Source organism: Triticum urartu, chromosome 5 (assembly GCF_003073215.2).
Source record: "Triticum urartu cultivar G1812 chromosome 5, Tu2.1, whole genome shotgun sequence".
Lineage (NCBI taxonomy): Eukaryota > Viridiplantae > Streptophyta > Magnoliopsida > Poales > Poaceae > Triticum > Triticum urartu.
The window spans coordinates 603,682,699-603,706,591 of record NC_053026.1 but is presented as its reverse complement, the minus strand read 5'-3'; the positions used below and the strand labels follow the sequence as shown (position 1 = coordinate 603,706,591).

At 46.7% G+C, this 23,893-nt stretch overlaps 2 protein-coding genes across 4 annotated transcripts; one reads left to right on the top strand and one right to left on the bottom strand.

The window, feature by feature from the left end:
• The first annotated feature begins 11,142 nt into the window (after window positions 1-11,142).
• Window positions 11,143-12,127, top strand: LOC125511136 (CASP-like protein 4B3). The gene is made up of 3 exons (XM_048676429.1): window positions 11,143-11,515; window positions 11,605-11,743; window positions 11,844-12,127. The coding sequence occupies exons 1-3, from the start codon at window positions 11,283-11,285 to the stop codon at window positions 12,033-12,035; spliced, it is 564 nt and encodes a 187-aa protein (XP_048532386.1). The 5' UTR covers window positions 11,143-11,282; the 3' UTR covers window positions 12,036-12,127.
• A 143-nt stretch (window positions 12,128-12,270) lies between these two features.
• On the bottom strand, window positions 12,271-22,694 carry LOC125511135 (SCAR-like protein 1). 3 transcript variants are annotated; one of them, XM_048676426.1, is made up of 12 exons: window positions 22,321-22,693; window positions 21,008-21,171; window positions 20,790-20,913; window positions 20,577-20,703; window positions 19,893-19,951; window positions 18,679-19,751; window positions 18,175-18,576; window positions 17,241-18,065; window positions 13,246-17,210; window positions 12,990-13,154; window positions 12,788-12,907; window positions 12,271-12,701 (listed from the first exon to the last, which is right to left on the bottom strand). In XM_048676426.1, the coding sequence occupies exons 1-12, from the start codon at window positions 22,473-22,475 to the stop codon at window positions 12,654-12,656; spliced, it is 7,227 nt and encodes a 2,408-aa protein (XP_048532383.1). In that variant the 5' UTR covers window positions 22,476-22,693; the 3' UTR covers window positions 12,271-12,653. The 3 variants fall into 3 exon arrangements, with proteins under 3 accessions (XP_048532383.1, XP_048532384.1, XP_048532382.1); XM_048676427.1 differs by having other exon boundaries at window positions 13,068-13,154; window positions 13,246-18,065; window positions 22,321-22,694; XM_048676425.1 differs by having other exon boundaries at window positions 13,246-18,065.
• Window positions 22,695-23,893: the final 1,199 nt, after the last annotated feature.

Genomic DNA, 23,893 nt, shown 5'->3' with positions numbered 1-23,893 from the left:
ATACAGATTCGGTCCTTCTCTGAAGAGTCCACAGAAGTTACCATACGAGAGGACCCCGAAGGAGAACGCGAAGATTGCGCAAACCGAAGTGGATGACTGGTTTCAAGGGTTGAAAGCAAAGAGACATCCACCTCCGGAGGAGAAGGTAGATCCGGTGAAAGTGAAGCGCACTCTGGCTGCCCTGGCAAAACCACCCAAGTCTCCGCCGAAAGGCAACTATGAGCGCATTATTGCAAAGACATGGGCCGAAGCGGAGCGGTCGGGAAGTACAGTCAGTGATCAAAGGCTGAAAGAACGACGAGCAGCTGGGAAACAAATTGCCCAGCTCGGCGAACAAGCGAAGCAATCGTGCCCCCCGCTCAAGGTGCCTAGCGACATCGTCGATCCGAGGATGGTGCCCGGTTATTGCAATGTTGACGATTACCTGCCCAACGATGTACATTATGATCCCATGGAGGTGTAGATACACAGATACGAGTACGGGAAGCCTCTCGTCAAAGATGAAAAATCTTTAACAACGATGATGCGAAGATTACATGATTGGTACTTGAAAATCTGCAGAGAGTCTGGGGGGAGGAGTACTTTGTATGCGAGAGTTAAACCGGAGCATGACCTCGTCGGAATTGAACCGTTGCCTATTCCATTTGAGGAGTTCTATCAGTTTTTCAATCAATTGTCCCTCGATAAAACAACGGTCACCTGCTACTGTCTGTAAGTACTACTACTTCTGTCATTAAGTCTCTCTATATCTCTCATCTCTTTCATTGCATGTATTTATAATTATCCTCACTATATTATGCAGATTGAAGATCGCCGAATTGAAGAAAAGACAAATCGGTGAAATTGGGTTCGTTAACACATATCTCATAGATGCAACTGAGGTTGAACATCGTCCCGAAGATACCGAGGCCAACTTGCTACGATCATTCAAAAAAATGAAAACAGAGATATAATACTCTTTCCTTACAACTTCAAGTGAGTGTTACTGTCTTGTGCATATTCGGTTTCCCTTATATATTAGTCCAGGTTATAGTAATGTAATTGATGAGTTATGCATGCATGCGCAGGTACCACTATATTCTCCTAGAGATTAGGCTTGAGCAGGGAGTAGTAACTGTCTTGGACTCTAAACGAAAAGATCCCCAGGAGTATGCGGACATGACTGAAATCCTCAAGAAGTAAGTTAAATCGATCATTATCCACCATATCAGCAACTTTGTTCATTTCCTGATATCAAGTAATTGTTTTCTTTGTCCGGCAGGGTTTGGAGAAAATTCACCAGAAAAGTTTCGAGACTGCCGAAGCAGCTAGAATTTAGACACCCGAAAGTAAGTACTATAGTAGCATGTTCCACGCATCTCCTAGTGATTCAAGCGCTAGTTTCATCAATACCATTTAGCATTCTTGCTTATCAGTTTGATTGACCTCTATTTCTTGTAAAGTGGTTGTGGCAGGAACAAGGGAATGATTTCTGTGGATACTACGTCTGCGAGTCCATCCGCCACACGACCTGTGAGCGGGGCGGGTACTCTGACAAACAATATGAAGTACATAAATAACAACATTCACAATTTTATTTTATTACCATCATTTGTTTTGAGTTTCATTCATTCATATATATATATGTATTGACCCCTTCTTCAAATTAGATGTTTTGGAAGCGGGATGAACTCCTAGCACCAGCTCGCATGCGAGCAATTCAAGAGGAATTGGCGGCATTCTTTCTTGACCACATGATCGCTGAAGACGGAGAATACTATATGGACCATGAGTCCGTATGATTATATTTGTAAGAGATAATTATTGTATATATGTAGCCGGTAGTGTCGGAGAGATATACGAGAACTTGTTGTTCGACCAATCTCTCGGAGAAGGAGAGGTGATCGATATCACTTCTCTTTGTATGCATAAATGTTCATGACGATCTTCTGTTTCCTTCGTTTGCTTACTAGCTAGTTAGCGTGTCTAGTCCTCTCTATGTTGGGGAACGTTGCAGAAAATAAAAATTTTCCTACTCGTTTCACCAAGATCCATCTAGGAGTTCATCTAGCAACAAGTCATCAGATGCATCTACATACCTTTGTAGATCGGATGCGGAAGCGTTCAAGAACGGTGATGATGTAGTCGAACACGACGTGATCCAAATCACCGATGACCAAGCGCCGAACGGACGGCACCTCCGCGTTCAACACACGTACGGGACGGGAGACGTCTCCTCCTTCTTGATCTAGCAAGGGGAAGGAGAGGTTGATGAAGATCCAGCAGCACGACGGCGTGGTGGTGGATGCAGGGCATCACAGTAGCAGGGCTTCGCCTATACTACGAGGGAGAGACGTAACGGGAGAGAGGGAGGCGCCAAGGCTGAGGTATGAAGTCCTCCCCTCTCCTCAACTATATATAGGGGTGCCAAGGGGGGGGCGCCGGCCCTAGTAGATGGAATCTACTAGGGGGGGCGGCGTCCAAGGGGTGGGGGGCTTGCCCCCCAAGCAAGGGGGCGCCCCCTCTAGGGTTCCCCCCCAAACCCTAGGCGCATGGGCCCTTGGGGGTGGCGCCCCAGCCCACTTTGGGCTGGGTTCCCTCCCACTTCAGCGCATGGGCCCCCCCGGGATAGGTGGACCCACCCGGTGGACCCCCGGGACCCTCCCGGTGGTCCCGGTACAATACCGGTGACCCCGAAACTTGTCCCGATGGCCGAAACAGCACTTCCTATATATAATTCTTTACCTCCGGACCATTCCGGAACTCCTCGTGACGTCCGGGATCTCATCCGGGACTCCGAACAATATTCGGGTTACTGCATATACATATCTTCATAACCCTAGCGTCACCGAACCTTAAGTGTGTAGACCCTACGGGTTCGGGAGACAAGCAGACATGACCGAGACGACTCTCCGGTCAATAACCAACAGCGGGATCTGGATACCCATGTTGGCTCCCACATGCTCCACGATGATCTCATCGGATGAACCACGATGTCGAGGATTCAATCAACCCCGTATGCAATTCCCTTTTTCAATCGATATGTTACTTGCCCGAGATTCGATCATCGGTATCCCAATACCTCGTTCAATCTCATTACCGGCAAGTCACTTTACTCGTACCGTAATGCATGATCCCGTGACCAGACACTTGGTCACTTTGAGCTCATTATGATGATGCATTACCGAGTGGGCCCGGTGATACCTCTCCATCATACGGAGTGACAAATCCCAGTCTTGATCCATGTCAACCCAATAGACACTTTCGGAGATACCCGTAGTCTACCTTTATAGTCACCCAGTTACGTTGTGACGTTTGGTATACCCAAAGCACTCCTACGGTATCCGGGAGTTACACGATCTCATGGTCTAAGGAAAAGATACTTTGACATTGGAAAACTCTAGCAAACGAACTATACGATCTTGTGCTATGTTTAGGATTGGGTCTTGTCCATCACATCATTCTCCTAATGATGTGATCTCGTTATCAATGACATCCAATGTCCATAGTCAGGAAACCATGACTATCTGTTGATCAACGAGCTAGTCAACTAGAGGCTTACTAGGGACATGTTGGTGTCTGTTATTCACACATGTATTACGATTTCCGGATAACACAATTATAGCATGAATAAAGACAATTATCATGAACAAGGAAATATAATAATAATGCTTTTATTATTGCCTCTAGGGCATATTTCCAACACTCTATACGTATGTATAGTACGTAGCGTCGACCAAGCACGGACATAAGAGAGGACACTTCTCTCTATTAATTATAGCTAGCTAACACAATATATGAAACACCTAAATTAACCCCCCAAAACCCCCAAAAACCCCAAACCCCCCCCCCCCTTTCAAAAAAAACAAAAACCCCAGCCACAGAAATGCTGACGCGGTGATGCCTATTGGTCCCGGTTGGTGCCACCAACCGGGACCAAAGGGTCTCCTGCCTGGGCTCCGCGCACAGGCCACGTGGAGGCCCATCAGTCCCGGTTCTAGACTGAACCGGGACTAAAGCGCCGTGGCATTAGTATCGACCCTTTAGTCCCGGTTCAGGAACCGGGACTAAAGGCCCTTACGAACCGGGACAACAGGCCCTTTTTCTACCAGTGGGTGATGCCTCACATGCCATGTAGGATCGGATGACAGAAAAAGTAGTTAGGTTCGAATGGGGAAGCTGAATCCTCTGCATGAGGCGGGTGTTTGGAGAGAAAAAGTGTGGTCCGGTGCATAAAGTTCAAAAAGTTGAGATGAAGAGTAGAGATGCATGTATAATGAGAATCACTTTCTATTTTTTGATGAGGCCCACTAGTGGTAGTTTGCATTGGTGAGAGAAAAAATCAACATATATGCCTCAAATTACTTTTTATCATGGGACATCTGTATCCATATGCCACCATTGTACATGCCCTTTGTGTGGCGGGATCACTCGTCTATGCGAATATACATACCTTATCTACAGTGCCAACTAAGGGCATCTCCAGACAATCAAACCGCCCGTGTCCGGATGTGTTCTGTCATTCAACATGGTACTGCATTTGTTTGCTCGGTGGTATGGATGCATGTTTTTTTTTGCAAATCGGAGACAAACAAGGGGGCTTTGCGGGCGTGCGGACCGCTGTCACACCCGCTCCTAACTTCCCTGGCCCGCCCAAAACCCTCCTGTCTTGTTCGCGTGCGTTCTCACTCGGCACCAGCTGCCCGCATTCATGCCGCTGTAGAGCGGCCTCTACGCAATGACACCGGCCTAGAGCGGACGTGATCTTTCACTGGCGCCGACATTGTAGCGTAGCACCGCCGAGAGAGCCGCCCACACCACATCCCTGGTGTCCGCGCCCGTTCAATGCCGGAGCAACATTTATTTTACGGGACGGGACAGATATCTACCACGCTAGTTCAATGCCCGTCCATCCGTATGCTGACATTGAGCAGGCTCGCCGGCGGAGGACCAACTCCGGCGCCGCATATTGACGCATCCGGACGCTTGGCCTCATAGGAATTCGTTATTTAAAGGCGGACACACCCGGCTAACTGCACACCACAACACATCATCCTTTGCTCCTCATCCCCCATGACCGCGAGCGAGAACACTCTGTAGGATAGTTTGTCGCCGGAGATGAAGCACGAGGTGGCCGCCCTTACAGCCGCCTAGCAGTCCCGTCGTACCAGGTGGATCGAGCAGGGCATGCCGACCAGCTCGCACGAGATCTCCGACAACGATACGGCGCCAGACCTAGCGCTGGTGCATGCAGGATAGAAAGGAAGTGGGCCACGGCTGACGCTGTAGGATAGGTTTAGGGTCGAACCACTTTTTTTGCTTTAAATGTTCGAAATGTAATAAAAATCCGTCATGTTTGCATGAATCTTGTCCGGTTTATATGAAAATCCGACTTGCTTGTATGAATTTCGTCCAGTTAGTTGAATCGTTGTTTGAAATATATGCAGATGGTGTTGCATAGTCGGCTCCCACATTCAACCCATTCATAGCAGGCAGAAGGATAAATCGGTGGATTGTTCTGAAATGGAAGGCTGGAGAACACAATAGCTGCTGTGGCTGCGAATGTGTTTGCTTACCCAACCTTATAACTGCCTCACACGATGGAATCTAGGCTCTAGGCATGATCGTGTTGCCACACCGCCTACAAGCTACCGCGGAGAGCGTGGCCTCTCGTACGTCCAAGCAGACCACGCCGAGAGTGACGCCATTGGGATGCCCATGCCCCCCGCGAGCCTCCCAACTAGCCCTTGGCTCCGGTGTGTGGAGCTGACGTGTAGCAGGCCGGCCGCCGGCGCACGGCTCCTGCAGCCTCCTGCTCGCCCTCGTATAGGAAGCTAGCTGATCGTCCTGTTCTCGTCGCGTCATCCATTTTTTATGTCGTCAAGACATCCACGTATCGATGAATGCCATGTATTTTAGGTCATCTCTTAAACCGTCCAAATCGTCTTTATTCAAATCGCGAAAGCCATCCAACACGGTCCTGTAACGATTCTCGGGATGGTTCGATCACGTTTTCTCTCGTAAATTGGAGACGGAGTGGGACTCGGACACCCCCGGCCCACCCAATCCCCTCTCCCGATTCCATTTTCTCACTACGTCCCTTCTCCTTCTTACTTTGCATCCGCATCCTCCACCTCCGCTGCCGCCACTGTACGTCTTCGGCCGCCACAGAGGCATTGTCGGACTTCCGCAAGCAGCACCGACGCGGCCGCTCGCCTTTACGACACGACTGTCCACCCTGGATTTGTTTGCACCCAGGTACACTCTGCCCCCTGCCGACGACCTCCATGGTCAACACCACGCCCGACAGGTGTTCGATCAAATGCCATTGAGCTTATTTCAAACGCTACATCATTTTTTAGAGTATGAAGGATGCCAAGCTACTCGACCATGGAGGATGAGTTGTTGTGTGATGTGTGGTTGGTCGTATCCGCGGATTCCATAGGCGGGAGCAGGGGGCTTCTGGTGGCAAGTGCATTAATCGTTTCATGCACGAAAGCACATTGCGCCCTACGATATATACATCATTCAAGAACGCAATGTGAGGTTGTTATTGTATCGCTGGTACGCTATCCGGACCAGCGTCACGAAGCTTTATAATGTGGTTCGTCAGCTGGAGGCAAGGTGGCCATTGCACGCGGCAGAGGACGAGATCGTAAGTTTTGCTTCCTCTTACTCAACTTATTGGTTAATTCATTCACTCAATGTTGATCTACACATTACGTGACCCACACGCGTTGCCGTGATGTACCACAGGACAGTGGGACGGCCATTTACGTACACACACTATTTGATAAAGCTGAATGGAGAGTATGAGTGGGATGACATGATCCGTTGATAAAAAACTTGTTGGACATCAGGTTAATCTAGTCGAATTTGAGACATTGGTGTACTAGACTTAAGTTGCATGCTATGTATGGATGATTTGTGTTATTTTCTATCCGAACTTTGATGAATATTGGCCGGTTTGCATGAATTTCGTTCGGTTAGTTCACATGCGGGTTGAAATGTATGCGGGCAGCGTTGGATAGACGGCTTCCGCATCCGTATCCTTGGACTAGTCTGCCCTGTCCGCGACCAGATGCTGGAGAAAATTTGCGGGTTGCCGTTGAAGATGTCCTTATATTCGATTAATGTATGTGGCACATCAAATCATTTTTACAAAACGACCGAACTCACCCATCGCCCTCCAATCCGCATCCTACGCGACCGCGGTTCCGTCCTGCTGCTCTCACTTGTCTAATGGCGTCCATCTTTTCCCTGCTCGCCCTAATTACTCCCATTGCAGAATCATGCCCAATTTTTTCGCGGGATATAAGGAGAGTTTCATCCTGCGACAGTATCGCGCCTAATTTTTTGCGTGATTTAAGGAGAGCTCCAATTCTCATTGAAAAAGAAAGGATTATTTTTTTCGCGTGATTTAAGGAGAGTTTCAATTCTCATTAAAGAAGAAAGACACATACTTGATTTACTTGCCTCATTTTTTTCGTGCAATTTAAGGGCAATTTTAATTCTAATTTAGCTATAATAAGCTGAGTAGAGAGGATTTACAATTCCTGATTGATAAGATCTTGGCTCGGATTACTTGGTGGAGGGGGGAGCTGCTTTCCTATCTAGGGAAGATCACTCTGATTAAATCATGTTTAGTTAGATCCCTCTTTATCTGTTATCTTTTTTAAATTCCCCAAATGGTCTCTCCAACTTATTAGCCCCCACATGGCAAATTGCTTATGGAGTGATTGTGAGGGGAACCATAAAATTCACTTAGCTAACTGACCTTCCATTTGTATGAAGAAAGAATTTGGGGGTTTAAATTTTGCAAGATATGAATGTTTGTTTGATTGGTTCTTGGGTGAAGAGGTATATTGATGGGGAAGGTTCTCTTTGGAGGAGGGTGGTAGACAGTAAGTATAGCACCATGAGCCCTAACATCATGTGTTGTCATGACAAATTTTGGAAAAATTTCATGTGAGCTATGCAGGCTGTTAGGATTGGTTATAAGTGGGTTGTGGACAATGGCAGAATGGTTAGGTTTTGGGGAGATATTTGGCATGGGAATGCTCCTTTGGCCACTCAATCCTAGGATCTTAATTATTTGGTTAAATAAAAGAATAACACTATTCCAGAGCTTTGGGGTGGGCAAGAACTTAAATGTACCTTTAGGAGAGTTTTTTTTATGATATGATGATTCAGTGGTTTGACTTAGTTAACATCCTTAAGCTTACTAGGTTTTGTCAGGATGAGGACTCTCTGATCTGGCAATATGAATCTAAGGGGGGTTACTCCACAAAACAGTTGTATGCTATTTGTGAATTTTAGAGGGGTGCAACCTATTTTCCTTTCCTGGTGTTTGGAAGATCAAGGTCCCACCCAGAATACAAGGGTTTCTTTGGTTATTTTCTCATAATCATATTATGACTTGTGATAATTTGAGAAAGAGGGGGTTGGCTAAACCTCTTGAATGTGTGCACTACACTTAGATAGAATCAGTGTTTCACTTGTTTTTTGAATGTATAGTGGCTAGGCTAGTTTGGAGAGAGGTGGAAGATTTGTTTGGTATTTCTATTACTAACTTTGAATTGATTGCTAGGTGGTGGCTCTGTGAGAAAGAAAAAGCTTGCATCTGAATGTGGTCACCTCAGCAATCCAGTGGGGATAGTGGAATTGTAGGAATTCTCTTGTTTTTGATAAATGCTCTTGGAGCTCTATGAAGCAGGTGTTTGGATTAGTTCTGCATTACCTGAAGGACTAGACAAAACCCTTCGAGGATCTAAGAGGAGGCAGGCTGTTGGAGTTCCATGATCTGATCTAAAGAAAACTGAAAAATCCGCTGGAGTTGGAACCAGGCCGACGACCTGCAAACAAGGCTTTGGTTCTCTAACATGGGCTAAGGCGGTCCAAGGGGCGGCGCACCGGGAGAGTACCAGCAGAAGAGCCCTCAAGAAGCTGATTCCATTCATGTGGTCTTCTTGGGCTGGTGAGGGTATAGATCCAAATCTGCTGAAGGAGGCTGGCCTTCCTACGGTGTGCCTGGGCGTGGAATGGTTTTTCTTTAGGTTTGCTTAGGGGGAGATACTAGCTTTTGGGTCTGTAATAAGGCATGCAGGGAACTGTTTCAACCCCTGTTTTGGTTTCGAGTAAGATTGGTGTAGTTTTCCGGGTTTTTTTTAATCGGGCTTTTCCCCTTCCATTACTTTCATAACGGAAATACATTGTCTCAGGAACTGAAACTATCAGGGCTAGGGAAAGAAGAAAAGCGAGTTCGGAGCAACATCAGGAAACCCACTATCTGCGCCTGTCATCAGGAACGACAGATCATGGGGTGAAAACCTGATGTCACCCAAAGCCGCACTATGAGAACCTAAACAAGTACCGCACATATTACAAACGCCATCATCAGGCTCAGGCCGAAGTACCAGCAATTACCAGAAGAAAAGACCCCCCACCATAACCCACAACACATTTTCCGGCAAAAGATGATAAGCCAAAACTTCTATTGATATCTAGCAGGATCTTCCAGCGCGTGTCCCCCTGGTAGCCCAAGAAACATGATGAGCGAGGCAGCTTATCTCAGTTCCCATCGCGCCCGTCCATGGTCGGAGCCGGAGGACCGCATAGCATCATCATCTGTGTTGTGTTCTCTTTCAGCATCTCCACGCCCCTCTTCACCATCCCTTCCATCTCAGGTTTCTGGAGACCTTCCCAGTACATCAAAAAGGCACAAGTTGTGAACACAGTCTCAAACGGAGTGTTAATCCATTTGTACTCAAAGGTGGCCCGGTTCCGAGCCAGCCAGATAGCCCAGCATATAGCTACCAAACCAACGGTGTAAATTTGATCAAGGCCAGGCAAGAAACTATAAACCCAAGCATAATATTGCCAAACAGAATTAGGACAGCAATGAGTCTCAAGTAGAGATCCTACAGTTCTCCACACCACTCTAGAGACAGGGCATAAAAATAGCAAGTGATGGATTGTTTCCAATTGATCACAAAAGGAACAACAAGGATTCCCCGGCCAAAGTCTTTTCTTCATGTTGTCTCTAGTCAGGATAGCATTTGCCCCACTTGCCACAGGAAAATTTGAATTTTAAGAGGTAGTTTGGCATCCCAAACCCATTTGAAGCTAGAACCAGCAATCTCACTTTCCAGCCATCTATACATGGATTTAAACTTTTCTGAATTGTGTAACTTTCAATACACCTCATCAGGCAAATCGTTTTGTTTTAGCGTCAATACCTCTTTCTTCATCCCCTCCCATTGTTTCATCATCTCAGGAGACATCCTCCTCCTAAAGGAGGAGATTTGATTCAACGAATCAATTCTGTCAACAGTACAATTTTGTTCAACACAAATTTCAAACAACAATGGGAATTTTTCTTTAAAGGGAGTCCTACCCTCCAGTTCATCGAACCAGAGTCTGGCCACATCCCCCTATTCAATTTGATACCCCAGCCCAACATATATAAGTTTTTCACTTTCAAAAGGGATTTCCAGCATGGTGAATCACTAGCTTTTGCTTTTACCATAGCAACCGAAATTTTTTTTCAAGTTTTCCGTTGTTGTGGCGATCGTATGGCTTATCTTTCTTCAATGAAATTTGGAGCCGGGGGAGGCCCCTGATTTTTGAAAAAAAAACATGTTATAAACCGATAAGATAAAATTATGCCACTATTGAGTATAGGTGGCCAAACGGGTCGGGATAGCTGGGCCGGCCCGGTAGCACGGCTGGCACCGCACGGGCCTGGCACGGCACGGCACGTGCTAAACGGGCCAGGCCCGGCACGCGGCACGCCAAGGGTCGTGCCTGGGCCTGAAGGCTGAGCACGCGGGCCGGCACGGCACGGCTCGATTATCTTTTTTGTATTTTTTTTATGTATCCTAATGTGGCCCAACAGATAAAAATAGGTTAAAAACGCTCTGTGCACAAAATAGAAGGTAGATTAGCGGGCCTAGTGTGCCGGTGGGCTGGCCCGATTAACATATGGGCCGTGCCTGGGCTGCAGGCTGCAGCACGTGGGCCGGCATGGCACGGCCCGTATAATAATCGTGCCTCGGTGGGCCGGGCCGGGCCAGACTTAGGATGGACTGGGCCGGGCTGGCCCGTTTGGCCAGCTATACTATCGAGCACCCAGAGTCGAAGTGACTTAGCCGGTAGATTAACCAACGGCGAAACCACGCCGGCTTGTAACCGCAGTATCGGCCCGCCGGCGTGCGGCCGGCACGCTCGAGTTTTATATACCAGGTCATCAGCTCGGCGCCAAGTGTGCCTCATCGCCGTCCATTCCGACAGCCCGGTCCACGATGTCGTCCGCCCCAGCCAGCAGCGAGCCGCACGACGCGCCGGCCGCCGGCAGCAGCGTGCCGGCGTCGAGGTCGATCGCGGAGCGGTGGAAGATGGAAGCCGCGCCGGTGCGGGCGCGGCTGCTGCTGCGGGCCTTCGCGTGGCTCTTCTCCCTGCTCGCCCTCGTCGTCATGGCCACCGACGTGCACGGCCGCGGCGGCGCCCAGGACTTCAGCACCTACCCGGAATACAAGCACGTCGACTAGATCCATCCATTGATCCCCATCTCATCATCCGTCTCATGATCACCTGATCTGACCCTTTCTTTCACCTACCGTGCAGCTACTGCCTGGGCATGTCCATCATCGCGCTCCTGTACGCCACGGCGCAGCTGCTGCGCGACGCGCACAGGCTCAGCTCCGGCTGGGACCTCGTCGCCGGGAGGAAGGCGGCGGCCGTCCTCGACTTCGCCGGAGATCAGGTACCAACCCCCAGCTGTCTGTCTAACCACCAATATCGCCAACCGGCTTGGAGCCAACAACCTGAACGCGTTTCCTGGTCTGAAATTTTTATCGTGGCAGGTGGTGGCCTACTCCCTGATATCAAGCTTGTCCGCGGCGGCGCCGGTGACGGACTACATGCGCCAGGCCGCCGACAACCTGTTCAACGACTCGGCCGCGGCCGCCATTAGCCTGGCCTTCTTCGCCTTCTTGGCCATCGGCCTCTCTGCCCTCATCTCTGGGTACAATCTTTCCTTAGAAGCCCTTGTTTAGCAGAGCCACATTATTCTTCCCTGTCCTGTGGCATGTCACCAAGGGAAATCACATGTACAATTCGATCAATGGACACGCAGAATTTTGTAAAATGGCAAGTCAATTTCCACATGGATAATCACAAGCACACATGATTCTAGGGAAAGCACCTGTATAATTGGATCAATGGATACTCAGGATTTTGTAAACTGTAAGCCAATTGCCACATGGTACCACAGTGAGGGGATATTAATCAGAGCATGCTAACCCATTTTGTATTCAAGATAAATCTACTACAAATCTATATAATACAAGCAAAAGTTTAAGACTTAAAAGAGAGGTTAACGATTTACATTAGACCTGAACAAATTGGTCTCCTAAGAACATGCCTACCTTCGACAGCCTTTTGCTGCCCGGGGAGGCAAGTATACACACTGTGAGGCCAAAAAGAATGCAGAGAAGAATGGCAAAAAAACATGAACATATGGGCATTTCCCTACACTATATATACAAGAGAGAGACAAGGCTAAGAATGTTAGGACCATAAGATGGCATGGCTGTGCACCCTGTCCAAGATCTTGCTGGTTTGGCACCTTTCTGCCAAGGAAAAAACAGCAGGAGGGCAAAATAATGGGTTCTCTATGTGTCACTCCAATTATCGTCGTCTTCGTCATCACTTCCCACCGCCTGATCCATAACAGAAACATATGTAAGAGACAAATAACTGAAAAGATGTTGGCAGCAACATTGGAGGTGAACTTTAGATGGGCAACCTGGCGTATGGCATTCGCTTTCTCTATTATTGCAGCAACTCTCAGGTTTCCACTAGAGGCTCTAGCAGGGGCTATCATGGATGTCGGTTTAGCAGAACCCACTGGTTTCAGGTCAAAGGTCTGATCAAGTGCAAACAGCAAGCAAGTCAGTGAGATAGTGAGAGGGTCTACAGGGAGAAGGGAGGGATTTCTATTTACCAACCTTGTTCCTTATCTGCTCAAGCCACAAGTTTTTATCATTGGTATTTGGCTTATCTGCGGTGGGGGCAAGTTCTCCAACCTTGTTCCTTATCTGCTCAAGCCACAGGTTTTTATCATCGGTATTTGGCTTATCTGTGGGGGGAGCAAGTTCTGAAACCTTCCGCATCTGCACAAAGCATAAATGGAGTTAGCGTAAACACAGAAAACATAAGCAGAGCACGCACACAAGAATGTTCACGAGGAAGGCAGAAGAATACCGTGCTTCTATCATGAGCAGCAACAGCATCAACCAGTGGATTTCTTGGGATGTTTCTCACTGAAACTGGCTTTCTGGTCAACCGATAATCTGTGACCTCTGGTTCAAATCTGCTCCCTTCCGTTGATATTCCATAATTAGGATGAAGCATCTGAGGTCCAACAGTCCATCCCATCACTGGTGGCTGCTCAACGTGTGCATAGCCGCCTTCATCAAGGTCACCAAGATATTTACTTATATTGCTAGGCCATGACGGGTTTGGCTGAAGTATACTCTCTGTGTCCAAATTATGATCACCATGGGGATAATCTTCAGATACCATTGATTCTGCAGTATGTGACTGGCCTTCAGACGGACCACCCTTGAGGTTATCCGCATCTTGTTCCTGTAACTGACTCTCCTGGCTATTGCCTTCTTCTAACACTGAGCCTGATGCAGTATGTTTTGTTGTGTCTAAAGGTAATCCTCTTGTGATTGGCTGGTCTTTCAGATTCTTCTCCTCATCTGATGAATTTGAACTATGCTCTTCATTGCCTGAAGTCCCTGATAATGATTCACCGTGCTGAGATTGCTGGCAACTACCATTTTCAGAAACATGCCCTGGTGTTGAAGAGCTCACTTTGTGGAAATGCACGCTACGTGCAGCACTGTGATCATCCACCATTTTGTCATCCTCAGATGCAGCTGGATCTGTAGAACTGAGATGCTTAGCGATGTCTGAAATATCTGAACACAAGAGGTGCTGTTGACGATCTTGCTGGTTAATTACATGTGCAGTGGCCCCACTGTCATTCAGATGTTCTTCAGCCTCCGATGGTGATGAAATGATATGCCCCTGATGCTTGATGTTCCAACAAGCCTCTGAAAATGGCCTGTCATTTTCCCTTGGCATTCCAGATTCTACCCTTTGATCACTATTGTCCACCACAGAATTCTGATGCCTCTCTTTGATATCTTGAGAGGAAACTAAGGCTATTGGTTCTGCCATTCCGTCAAGTGAAACTAGGCCATTATCCATATTTTGGCTTGATACAGGCAAAATGGAAGTTGTTCTGCTTGCAGGGTCAGGCGCACGGTCTTTTGTACTCAGAAGTCCCAAACGAGGCCTTCCAAGCCTCCACTGAAGCGGAGGAAGAGGAGGTAGTTTCGGAGGATCTTCACTGCATACACTTTGAAACGGTTCAGTGTGTGGTGGAACAGGAGAGACCCGATAGTTTTCCTCGGTACTATGCATGACAGAAGTAGAAGCCGCTGTTGATCTCTCAGCTAGCGCACTGGAATTCAAAGAACCCGGTGCAATTTGGGAATCAGATTCAGGTGAGCAATAGGATGCATTCTCTGGTTCCACTTGGACATTGCATGACGAAGATACATCGAGTTCACCAACCTTGTCCTCACCCATGGGGCACGGAGCAGTTTGAGAATCCAATTCAGGGGATGCACATGCTTCCCACCCTTGCTCCACCTCCATATCATGTATTGATGTAGCAGCACCTGGTACATCAATCTTATCATTTACTGAAGAATATGGAGCAACTTGGGTACCAAATTCAGGTGAGTGATAGGGTCCATTCTCTGTTTCCACTAGGACATTGCATGATGAAGATCCATCTAGTTCACCAACCCTGTCCTCACTCACGGGGCATGGAGCAATTTGAGAATCCAATTCAGGGGATGCGCATGCTTCCCACCCTTGCTCCACCTCCATATCATGTATTGATGTAGCAGCACCTGGTACATCAATCTTATCATTTACTGAAGAATATGGAGCAACTTGGGTACCAAATTCAGGTGAGTGATAGGGTCCATTCTCTGTTTCCACTAGGACATTGCATGATGAAGATCCATCTAGTTCACCAACCCTGTCCTCACTCACGGGGCATGGAGCAATTTGAGAATCCAATTCAGGGGATGCGCATGCTTCCCACCCTTGCTCCACCTCCATATCATGTATTGATGTAGCAGCACCTGGTACATCAATCTTATCATTTACTGAAGAATATGGAGCAACTTGGGTACCAAATTCAGGTGAGTGATAGGGTCCATTCTCTGTTTCCACTAGGACATTGCATGATGAAGATCCATCTAGTTCACCAACCCTGTCCTCACTCACGGGGCATGGAGCAATTTGAGAATCCAATTCAGGGGATGCGCATGCTTCCCACCCTTGCTCCACCTCCATATCATGTATTGATGTAGCAGCACCTGGTACATCAATCTTATCATTTACTGAAGAATATGAAGCAATTCGGGTACCAAATTCAGGTGAATGATAGGGTCCATTCTCTGCTTCCACTTGGACATTGCATGATGGAGTCACGTCTAGTTTACCAACATTGTAATCACTTAAGGGACATGGAGCAAACTGAGGATCCAATTCAGGAGACGGACAAGTTTCCCACCCCGCCTCTCTATCATTTACTGATGTAGAAGCACCTGGTTCAACAATCTTATCATTTACTGGAGAATATGGAGCAATTTGAGAATCAGGAACACCAGAGATATGATCTTCCGACTCATCTTCTATCAATGCAGAACCACTCAAAGGAGGACAATCTAGTTCGTCTATTTTCTTGTTACGCAAAGAACATGAAGCAATTTGAGAATCCAGTTCACTTGGAGCACAAACTTCTGCCTCCTTTTCAACAAGAACAGCATTGCTTGGAGGGGCAGCAGGTTCTTCAATCTTCTCACAAACGTGAGATGTACCAATCTGAGAATCATTTTCACCTGTAAACTGATCTTCTGACTCCTCAGCTTCAAGAGCAATCCTCGGAGGAGGGACATCTAGATCGTCAACCGTCTTATCCATTGAGGAAGATGGAACACTTTGAGAGTTAGGTCCATCAAAGACACAGGAGTCTGATTCCTGGGTTGGAGTAGGTTTCCTTAAAGGAAGGACATCCGGTTCATCCAAGCCACGTGCTCCTACCAACGGTTCCACTGGCGAGTTACTCGAGTGAACATCCAGTTCACCTACGTTTTCATTTATAAAAGCATGTGGAGGAAGGTTAGCACAGGGGTCCTGCTCTTCTTTCACTGGAACAACCTCAGGCAAGGGACGTTGTTCCTGCTCTGATTTCACTGGAACGGAAAGGATATCCAGTTCAAGATTTTTCTCATCACCGAAAGACTCGTGAGATCTCAAGTCAGAATCCGCTGCTTGTTTCTCGGCATCTGGAACTTCTATGGCAGATAAGGGCACGAATGTTTCGCCTGATATATCCCTGGCAGAAGAACAATCAGCACGTTGAGAATCTGGCTTAGAACAAACCGCTTCCTGGTCTAATTCCACTGGCAGCACAGATACAGAACTAGGAAAGTCCAATACACTGACCACAGAAGCATTTGTAATATCTTTAGTATCTGAGGATGGTTTATGATCAAAACCTTCTGTGGCAGCAGTAAAATCAATCTCATGGTATTCATGGCACAAGGATCTGAAGTCCTGTTCAGTCATAACTTCTGATGGTAATGGTGCTTCATCGGGTGGAGTTGCAGGTTCCCAAAGAGAATCATCAAGTGGATACAGGTTCGCTTTTGCTTCGATCTTACACTGCTGGATTAGAAGTTCTGAGAGAAAATCATCTTCTTCTTCAGAGCAACATGGTTGATAGCTCATACTGGGCAAAGGATCAGTAGAGCTCACCATGTACCCAGGATCGACGAATGGGTTTGTGCCAAAAGAATCTTGAGCAGATAACTCCCTCACCAAGTCTTGATCGACATCTGATAGTTGCTCCCACACCATGTTACTGTTCGGGCTTACTGTAACATCCTTATCCAAATCACTCTGACATGGAACTTCTTCAGCAATTAGAGTGGTTTCTTCTGATAAATCCTCTTGACAAGAAGAATCTTCTGGAAAATGCGATGGCGGAACATATAGAATGTCATCACTGCCACCCAGTGTTCCGCCTGACGTTTCTATTTCAATAGGGTGTGGAAGATTGGCTGTCTGCAGCAGGAGCTCCTGTGTATTTTCCTTCTGCAGCATACTTTCTCTAAAGATATGTCCTCTTGACTCTTCTAGTGATCCAAGGTTTTCACAGGTAGCTTCAACTGCTTCAATGTCTTCTCTGAAAGGACTGGATTGCAATGGTATATCATGACTAGAATTTGTAGGCAGAACCTCTGCTTTCTCGGTCTGTTTGGCACCATCAGTATGCTCCTCTTCAGAAGGTATCATGTCATCATCAAACCTGCCGGTAGTCAATTCTTCTACAACCTCGGCATCAACCTCTGCTTTCTCGGTATGTTTGACACCATCAGTATGCTCCTCTTCAGAAGGTATCCTGTCATCATCAAACCTGCCGGTAGTTGATTCTTCTACAACCTCAGCATCAACCAGAACTTCACTGTGCTCCACATTTTTTATCGTTTCAATGGATTCATGGTATTCCATGCAGGACTTGACGGTATCAAGTATAGGGGCAGTACTAGAAGCTGATGGGACATCAACCAACGATGATTTTGTATCATCATTCAATACTCGTGGAGATTGTTCCAGCATCTTGCTTGTATGAGCTTCTGTGTCATCTTGAAAAGTAGGTACAGATTCAGCAAGTCCTGGGATCACCTGAATATTAGAGAAGTGCATGGGCACAACAGACGCCTGCATAGAATCTTCTTTGTGTGTGTCGAGCCTAACTGAACAGGGCCCTTTTTCCAGTGCAGCTATTTCTTGATCCTCTGTGATATGCTTATATAGATCTTCATCTGGTAAACAGTGTGATTCTTCAACCAGTTCACCCTGATCTGATTCAAACGATGGATTATCTGATGTGATTGAATGAATAGGTATAACTCCTGAATCAAGCTCTACAAAAAATGTTCCAATAAACCGATGTAATACAGTAAACAATTGAGCTAAACAAATAATTTAAGTAAAACAATGCGGAGGTGAAAGAAAAGCAAATGGTTGACTTACTGTCAGAATGCTTGTGGGTAACATCAGGATCCAAACTAGTTGGTTTTGTACTCGTGTCAATTTCTGCAGGAAGTGCAACATTGTTGAACTCCAAGTCATTCATGTGCACAACAGGATCCATGCCTGGCAGTGATGCAACTTTGGTATCTGTTTCTTGGACAACTGTAGCTATAGATGTGCATTCTTCAAATGGTTTCTTGGACAACTGTATTTGTTCTTGATTGTGTGTGCCACTCTGGAGTAACAAATCATCAGCATGTGGAACTTCAACTTCTCCAACAGCATGTGAAACATCATTGGGTTGTCCAGATATCGTAGAAGTACCATCTACCACATTATTTCGGCCATCCTCCGCTGAGCGATATGCTATTTCGTGGTAATTACTGCTAATGCTAGCCAAACCTGGCAACACAATAACTATGTAAGGTCAAAGAGAAGAAAAAGAAAACTCATTGAGGCAATTTGGGTCTATCCAAACATATACAAGAAGATAGAAAGAATTACCATCCAAGCCACTAGATGTCTGGGATAACTGTTTTTCAGAACTAGGGATAGCAACAGCATGATAATCGTTGGTAGGGAGAAAAGACGCCTCCTGGTTTTGTACACAGCCATTGAGATTAGTGTCAGTTTCAAAGTTACCATTGTCATCAGAGGTTACACTGGATGATGAGCTGACATCCATTAGATCAACATCATTACAAGATTCTTTGTCGTTGATCCAATTATCAGCACCCACTTGTTTGCAAGAATCTGAATCAGAGTCTGTATCTTTTGTGTCTGACACTGCAGAAGGAGAAGAATCACTTAGCAGAAATGAGTCTGCACGGGTTGGTTCTGTGTCATTGCATGGATTGCTCAACCCTGATGACAGGTCTTCTGCAGGACCTGGTTCTGAAAACTGTACATCCAGCACACTTTCAGCTTCCTTGCCATCACAGTTCAAATTATCCACTTCCATTTCGGCACTGAGATTCTTTTGACTTTTCATGCTATGATCGGCTTCACCTTCTGATTCTATATTAAGGGTGTCAATAAACTTGTCTTGATCACTACCAATATCATCAGGCCTGCAGGGATCATCATCATGGTAAACAGGAACTACAGCCAATTGAAGTTTCTCTTCCTGCACTGACTGCAATGGAGATCCCTTGCAGATCTGTTCCATTTCGAAATGTTCCTGTTGTGTTGCCAGATATTGACCATCATCTACCTCAAGATGAATCGGTCCATTAATGGGTGCAGATGCAGTCACCAAAGTATCAGATTCGTCTACTGGGACAACCTTCGTCAGTTCATGTTTAGTAAAAGACTGAGCAGGAGCACTGAAATTGTCTAATTCTCCAAATGAAGATATTATTTCACTCGAGTCAGTTGACCTAAATTTTGCATGGAAGTTCCTTGCAGAACAATTTGACAAGATCTTCTGTTGTGATGAAATTACTTCTTGCAATTGTTCCCTGCAGATTCTGCTTATAGTTTTATTGTAAGAATCCCGTAAATGCCTGGATTTCAGTTTTGTTGTCCTTGGTGGAACTTTTCTAGAAGATCGATCCTTTGATGAAGTAATTTGAGACCTGCAGATTTTGCAACAAATAGTATTACATTGTGTCATGGTAAATACAATCTAAAATCGTTTCGAACTAAATTTCCCCTAGTATATAGGCTCCTTTTGGTGAATCTTATGCACATGACCAATCCAGTGGCCCTAAACTTACTCAGAGTTCGCAATAAGCAATGATTCGAGTGTTTCCCCTTTCCTTCGCATAGCCTTTTTCTGAAAGAGAAAGACTTCGGTAAGTTTCTAACTTCAAGGAAATTGTTCTGATTCGACAAATATTAGGGACAACGAAGATCTGCGTATATTTGAACAGAGTAAATGATATGACAAACATAGCACGGGAAAGAACCGGTTCTACTCTCAAAAGTCCGAGGCAAGTTGAGATGATAACTTATTATCAGCTATTGATAGTTGAAAAATGCAATTTCTCTTTACGGTCCTTCAAAATCAATAAACACTACTGTGTGGCAGCTTTTCCTTGTATTTATTATTTTTGTGTTGTCCAATTTGGATGACGCCAAATCTCAAGCTAAAGCTACGCTTATGTGTTGTAAAGACAAATCTAAACTTCAAGTGCACATGGTCAATTTGGTAAAATACTACTCCCTCCGTCCGAAAAAGCTCGTCCCAATCTTGTCCCTCAAATGGATGTATCTAGCGCTAACTTGGTGCTAGATACATCCATTTGAGGGACAAGCTTTTTCGGACGGAGGGAGTACACGAGCATTTTTCAAATAGAAATGTTATTTAAGTTCATGAAGGAGGCTCTCTCAGTAAAGTATCTAGCACAAAGTGAAACTACCGTAGAAATGTTTGCAGTAATTGAGAATGTATTACTTGCCTTTATCCTACGGGGCTTCTTCTCTCTTAAGTAATCCGGTTCAATCATGTTGGAGGTCTGTCCCATCTTAAAGAAAGAGGGGTCTGAATATCGTTTTAAGGAGGCCCCGGCACCAGCAACATCGAACCTGAAGAACAATCCTAGTGTGAAATTGCTGATAACACATCCATGGTATATACCCACATAAAAATAAAAATAAAAGCATCCACATACTTGTCCAACGTGAATAAATGTGGTGGGCCACGACATTCTTCATATGAATCCAAAATGAAACGAGGCATATCTCCTATCGTGATCAAATTCTGATTAAGCTGAAGATTTGGGTGCCACTCAATACCTACAAGAGAGTGTACCAAAAACTTCTGAAGTAAGAACCATAGCAGTACAAAATAATAATCAGATCATGTCGTATTTTCCCACTTCCAACTAACCATTATCATGTAGGTAATTTGAATGGTCAGTCTGTGCTATAATTGCCTTCTCAACTGCAGGAAATTCTGCCTCTAGCTGCTGCAATCTAAGCATCAAACCATGCCCTCGAGAAGCAGTGGCCATCACATCTTCATGCAGGTCATGAAAAATTTCTGCGGCGAACCTTTTTTGCACAAGGGAAACACAAAAGTTCTTCAGTACGGATGGAAAGAAGGACATATTCACTTCTAGAACACTGTTTTGGTACACATATTACAACATGGATGGAAGCATTGGTAATCGACAAGATACACATTACACTGCCAACGGTTCCAACAAAACTTCAAGAGGAAAGCAAAACTAACAACAAAATCTGCCAAGAGCCAGTAAAAGTGTTCACATGACAATTCACATTTGTGTAGTTCTAATTGGGGGCATGATGGGTTAGGATAGAATGTTTTTCTAAAGACCGACTTTATTACCTGACCAAAATTTTATTTTCTGTAATGAGATTCACAACAATGCTATCCTTTGGCAGTTCTCCAGATAAATCCCAATTCTGATATAAGGATGTGCAGAAATAGAAGAAAAATGAAGGCAAGTATCTTTTCAATTCAGCCCAAGAGCGTTACCTAACCTACCAAATTCTGACTTGTGTCCTAAAGTGCAACCTCAAAGCTGTCTCTGATAACTAGAGTCCTTGTTAAAAATCAACTACCAACTGCAGCATGCAGAAGATGAATTCTCTGGGAAACCACAAAGCGCGCAGTATAGATTACCAAAACATGGCGCAACGTCAGGCATTGGCCAAGCTCACGACGCAGACGCAGGGAAACAATTCGACCCCGTTAAAATCGAAACCCGTTCCTCCTTGTATGAATGGGGAAACAATTCCACACCCTCAAAGTCGAAAGTGCTAAAGGCCGCCCAAATTGGACTGAAAATTCTGAGGCGTATCCCTTAATAATAGTTCAGAATTCGGAGCAAAATGCTGCCCGTGAATCGAATTCCCCAGCCAATTGGCTCCTTCGAACTGCGCGGACGAGACCAACCACCCGCCCATAATGCGCAGAAACCTCCCTCAAATCAAACCTAAAAGGCATTAAACTAGACTAAACTCATAAAGTTATCTATCTACACATAGATGCTCCCAAAAACAGCATACGCCCGCCCAATTATTTTAATTTTTGTTTCGCAGAATCGCACGCCGCGGCGAGGCCAGCCACGTAACTCGCCCGCCCGGCGCAGCACGAACGAACGAACCCGGATTGGTGCCCTTGAAGGTTGCAGCACAGAAGGAGGCGGGGGCGGGGGGTACAGTAGCGGCACTTACTCAGCGAGATCCCCGAGCTGGCGGAGCAGGCCGACGAGGCCGGCCATGGCGACGCCCTCGAGCAGCGCCTCGGGGTCATCCTCCTCCTCCTCCTCCGGCGCGTACAGCGCCGGATCCGCCAGCCCGTACTCGTTGCGCACCTGGTACCGTATCATCTCCGCGCCCGCCCCTGAGCCTTCAGGACTCGGCCACCATTGGAGGAGCGCCCGCCCTCCTCTTCCTCCCCCGCCTTCCTTGAGGACAACTCCACTCGCAGCAGCAGCAGCAGCGCGTGAGCTCGGGTGGCCGTAGCGCGTGGAAAAGAAAAATATTCCGCCACCACTACTCGATTCAGTGTAGACGGGAGGAAGACGAGGTGGGGCGTCAGAGAAAGTGAGAACACATTCTTATCACGGGGCGCGCTCTCTGGCACGTGGGCCCTCGTGCTCCCCGCGGCGGCCCGTGACCCCTCCCCGGTTCGCGCCCACGCAGGGCTCCTCTACCCTCCTCGCTGGCGGGCGGGCCCGGTCTCAGGCCAAACACGGTGGTGGTCGCTCCATCAGTGAGTCTCTGGGTACGAAGGGTTTGGATCAAAGCCGTTCCGGCCGCGTTGTCTGATTAGCGCCGGGATTAGGGGTTCCACGGAGTAGATTAGGCTTTGACGGTGGTGGAGCCGAGGCCGGATCGTGCTGAGCTGGGGTGAGGGAGGGAGAGTGGCTATTTATTCCTTCGGGCCGGTGACAGTGAGCGCTTGGAAGTCGGAAGCTCATCATCTCATGATGCGATATGGCAGGCGGCAACTAGTCTAGCAATAGCGAGTGGGTTGGGCGAGGCTCCAACCCAACCAAACATTTATTAGCGAGCCACAAATGCAGATGAGATTTGTTTCCTTCCATCTCCTCGAGTGCATTTACATGTGTGTGGCCATCACTCATCAGCAGAGGCAACACGCAACGCAAGCAGGCAGTGCTGCCGCCGGCCTAAACTTATCAGCGAGCAAAACGCAGGTGTTTGTCTGGTCAGGTGTCGCTTAGTCGTGGAGTTAAGATCTCCATCTTCTGCACTTGTACGAAGTGTCAACTTCTTCTCTTGACAACCACCACTCCACTGAATGTCAGTCAGGTTGGTTTCGTGCATGGGCTGCTAACTGAAGGCGCTACGCGTGCAGACGCGTGTAGTGGAGCTGAAGATAGGCTGATGATACGTACAGGTACAGGGACGTCTTGGGGGTCAACTAGATCCTTCGTGTTATGTCTGGCTTAAACTGTGGTTTACCTTGCCCTTTTTGCCATGGCGCGCCACCTCTGCCTGCCATGTGCGGAGTCAAACGCTTCTTAAATTCCTCTCGCGACCGATCGGCATCACTCCGAATTTATATTCAGCTCCATCCGTTAAAGCAGCAGTACTGCTACGTTTGCGCCTAACTGGATGTGGACTGCGGCTTGAAAAATACTCTAAATTTCTTGGCTGCCTGCAATAATCAACCCCTGCATTTAAAATGGAAACAGACACGAGCAGTACGTACGAACGCACGTACGGGGCTCCACCGAGCTTATTAATCACCTCACCCGGCTAGCTGATTCCCTCCCTAATC

Bases quoted from the DNA above. Each gene is read 5' to 3' on its own strand.
- LOC125511136 (XM_048676429.1), top strand. From the start codon at position 11,283: ATGTCGTCCGCCCCAGCCAGCAGCGAGCCGCACGACGCGCCGGCCGCC. The intron at 11,516-11,604 runs GCACGTCGACTA...CCTACCGTGCAG, and splicing joins AGCACCTACCCGGAATACAA to CTACTGCCTGGGCATGTCCA. The intron at 11,744-11,843 runs GTACCAACCCCC...TTATCGTGGCAG, and splicing joins TCGACTTCGCCGGAGATCAG to GTGGTGGCCTACTCCCTGAT.
- LOC125511135 (XM_048676425.1), bottom strand. From the start codon at position 22,475: ATGATACGGTACCAGGTGCGCAACGAGTACGGGCTGGCGGATCCGGCG. The intron at 20,704-20,789 runs GTATGTGGATGC...ATTGTTCTTCAG, and splicing joins CATTTATTCACGTTGGACAA to GTTCGATGTTGCTGGTGCCG. The intron at 19,952-20,576 runs GCAAGTAATACA...TTTCTCTTTCAG, and splicing joins AGAAGCCCCGTAGGATAAAG to AAAAAGGCTATGCGAAGGAA.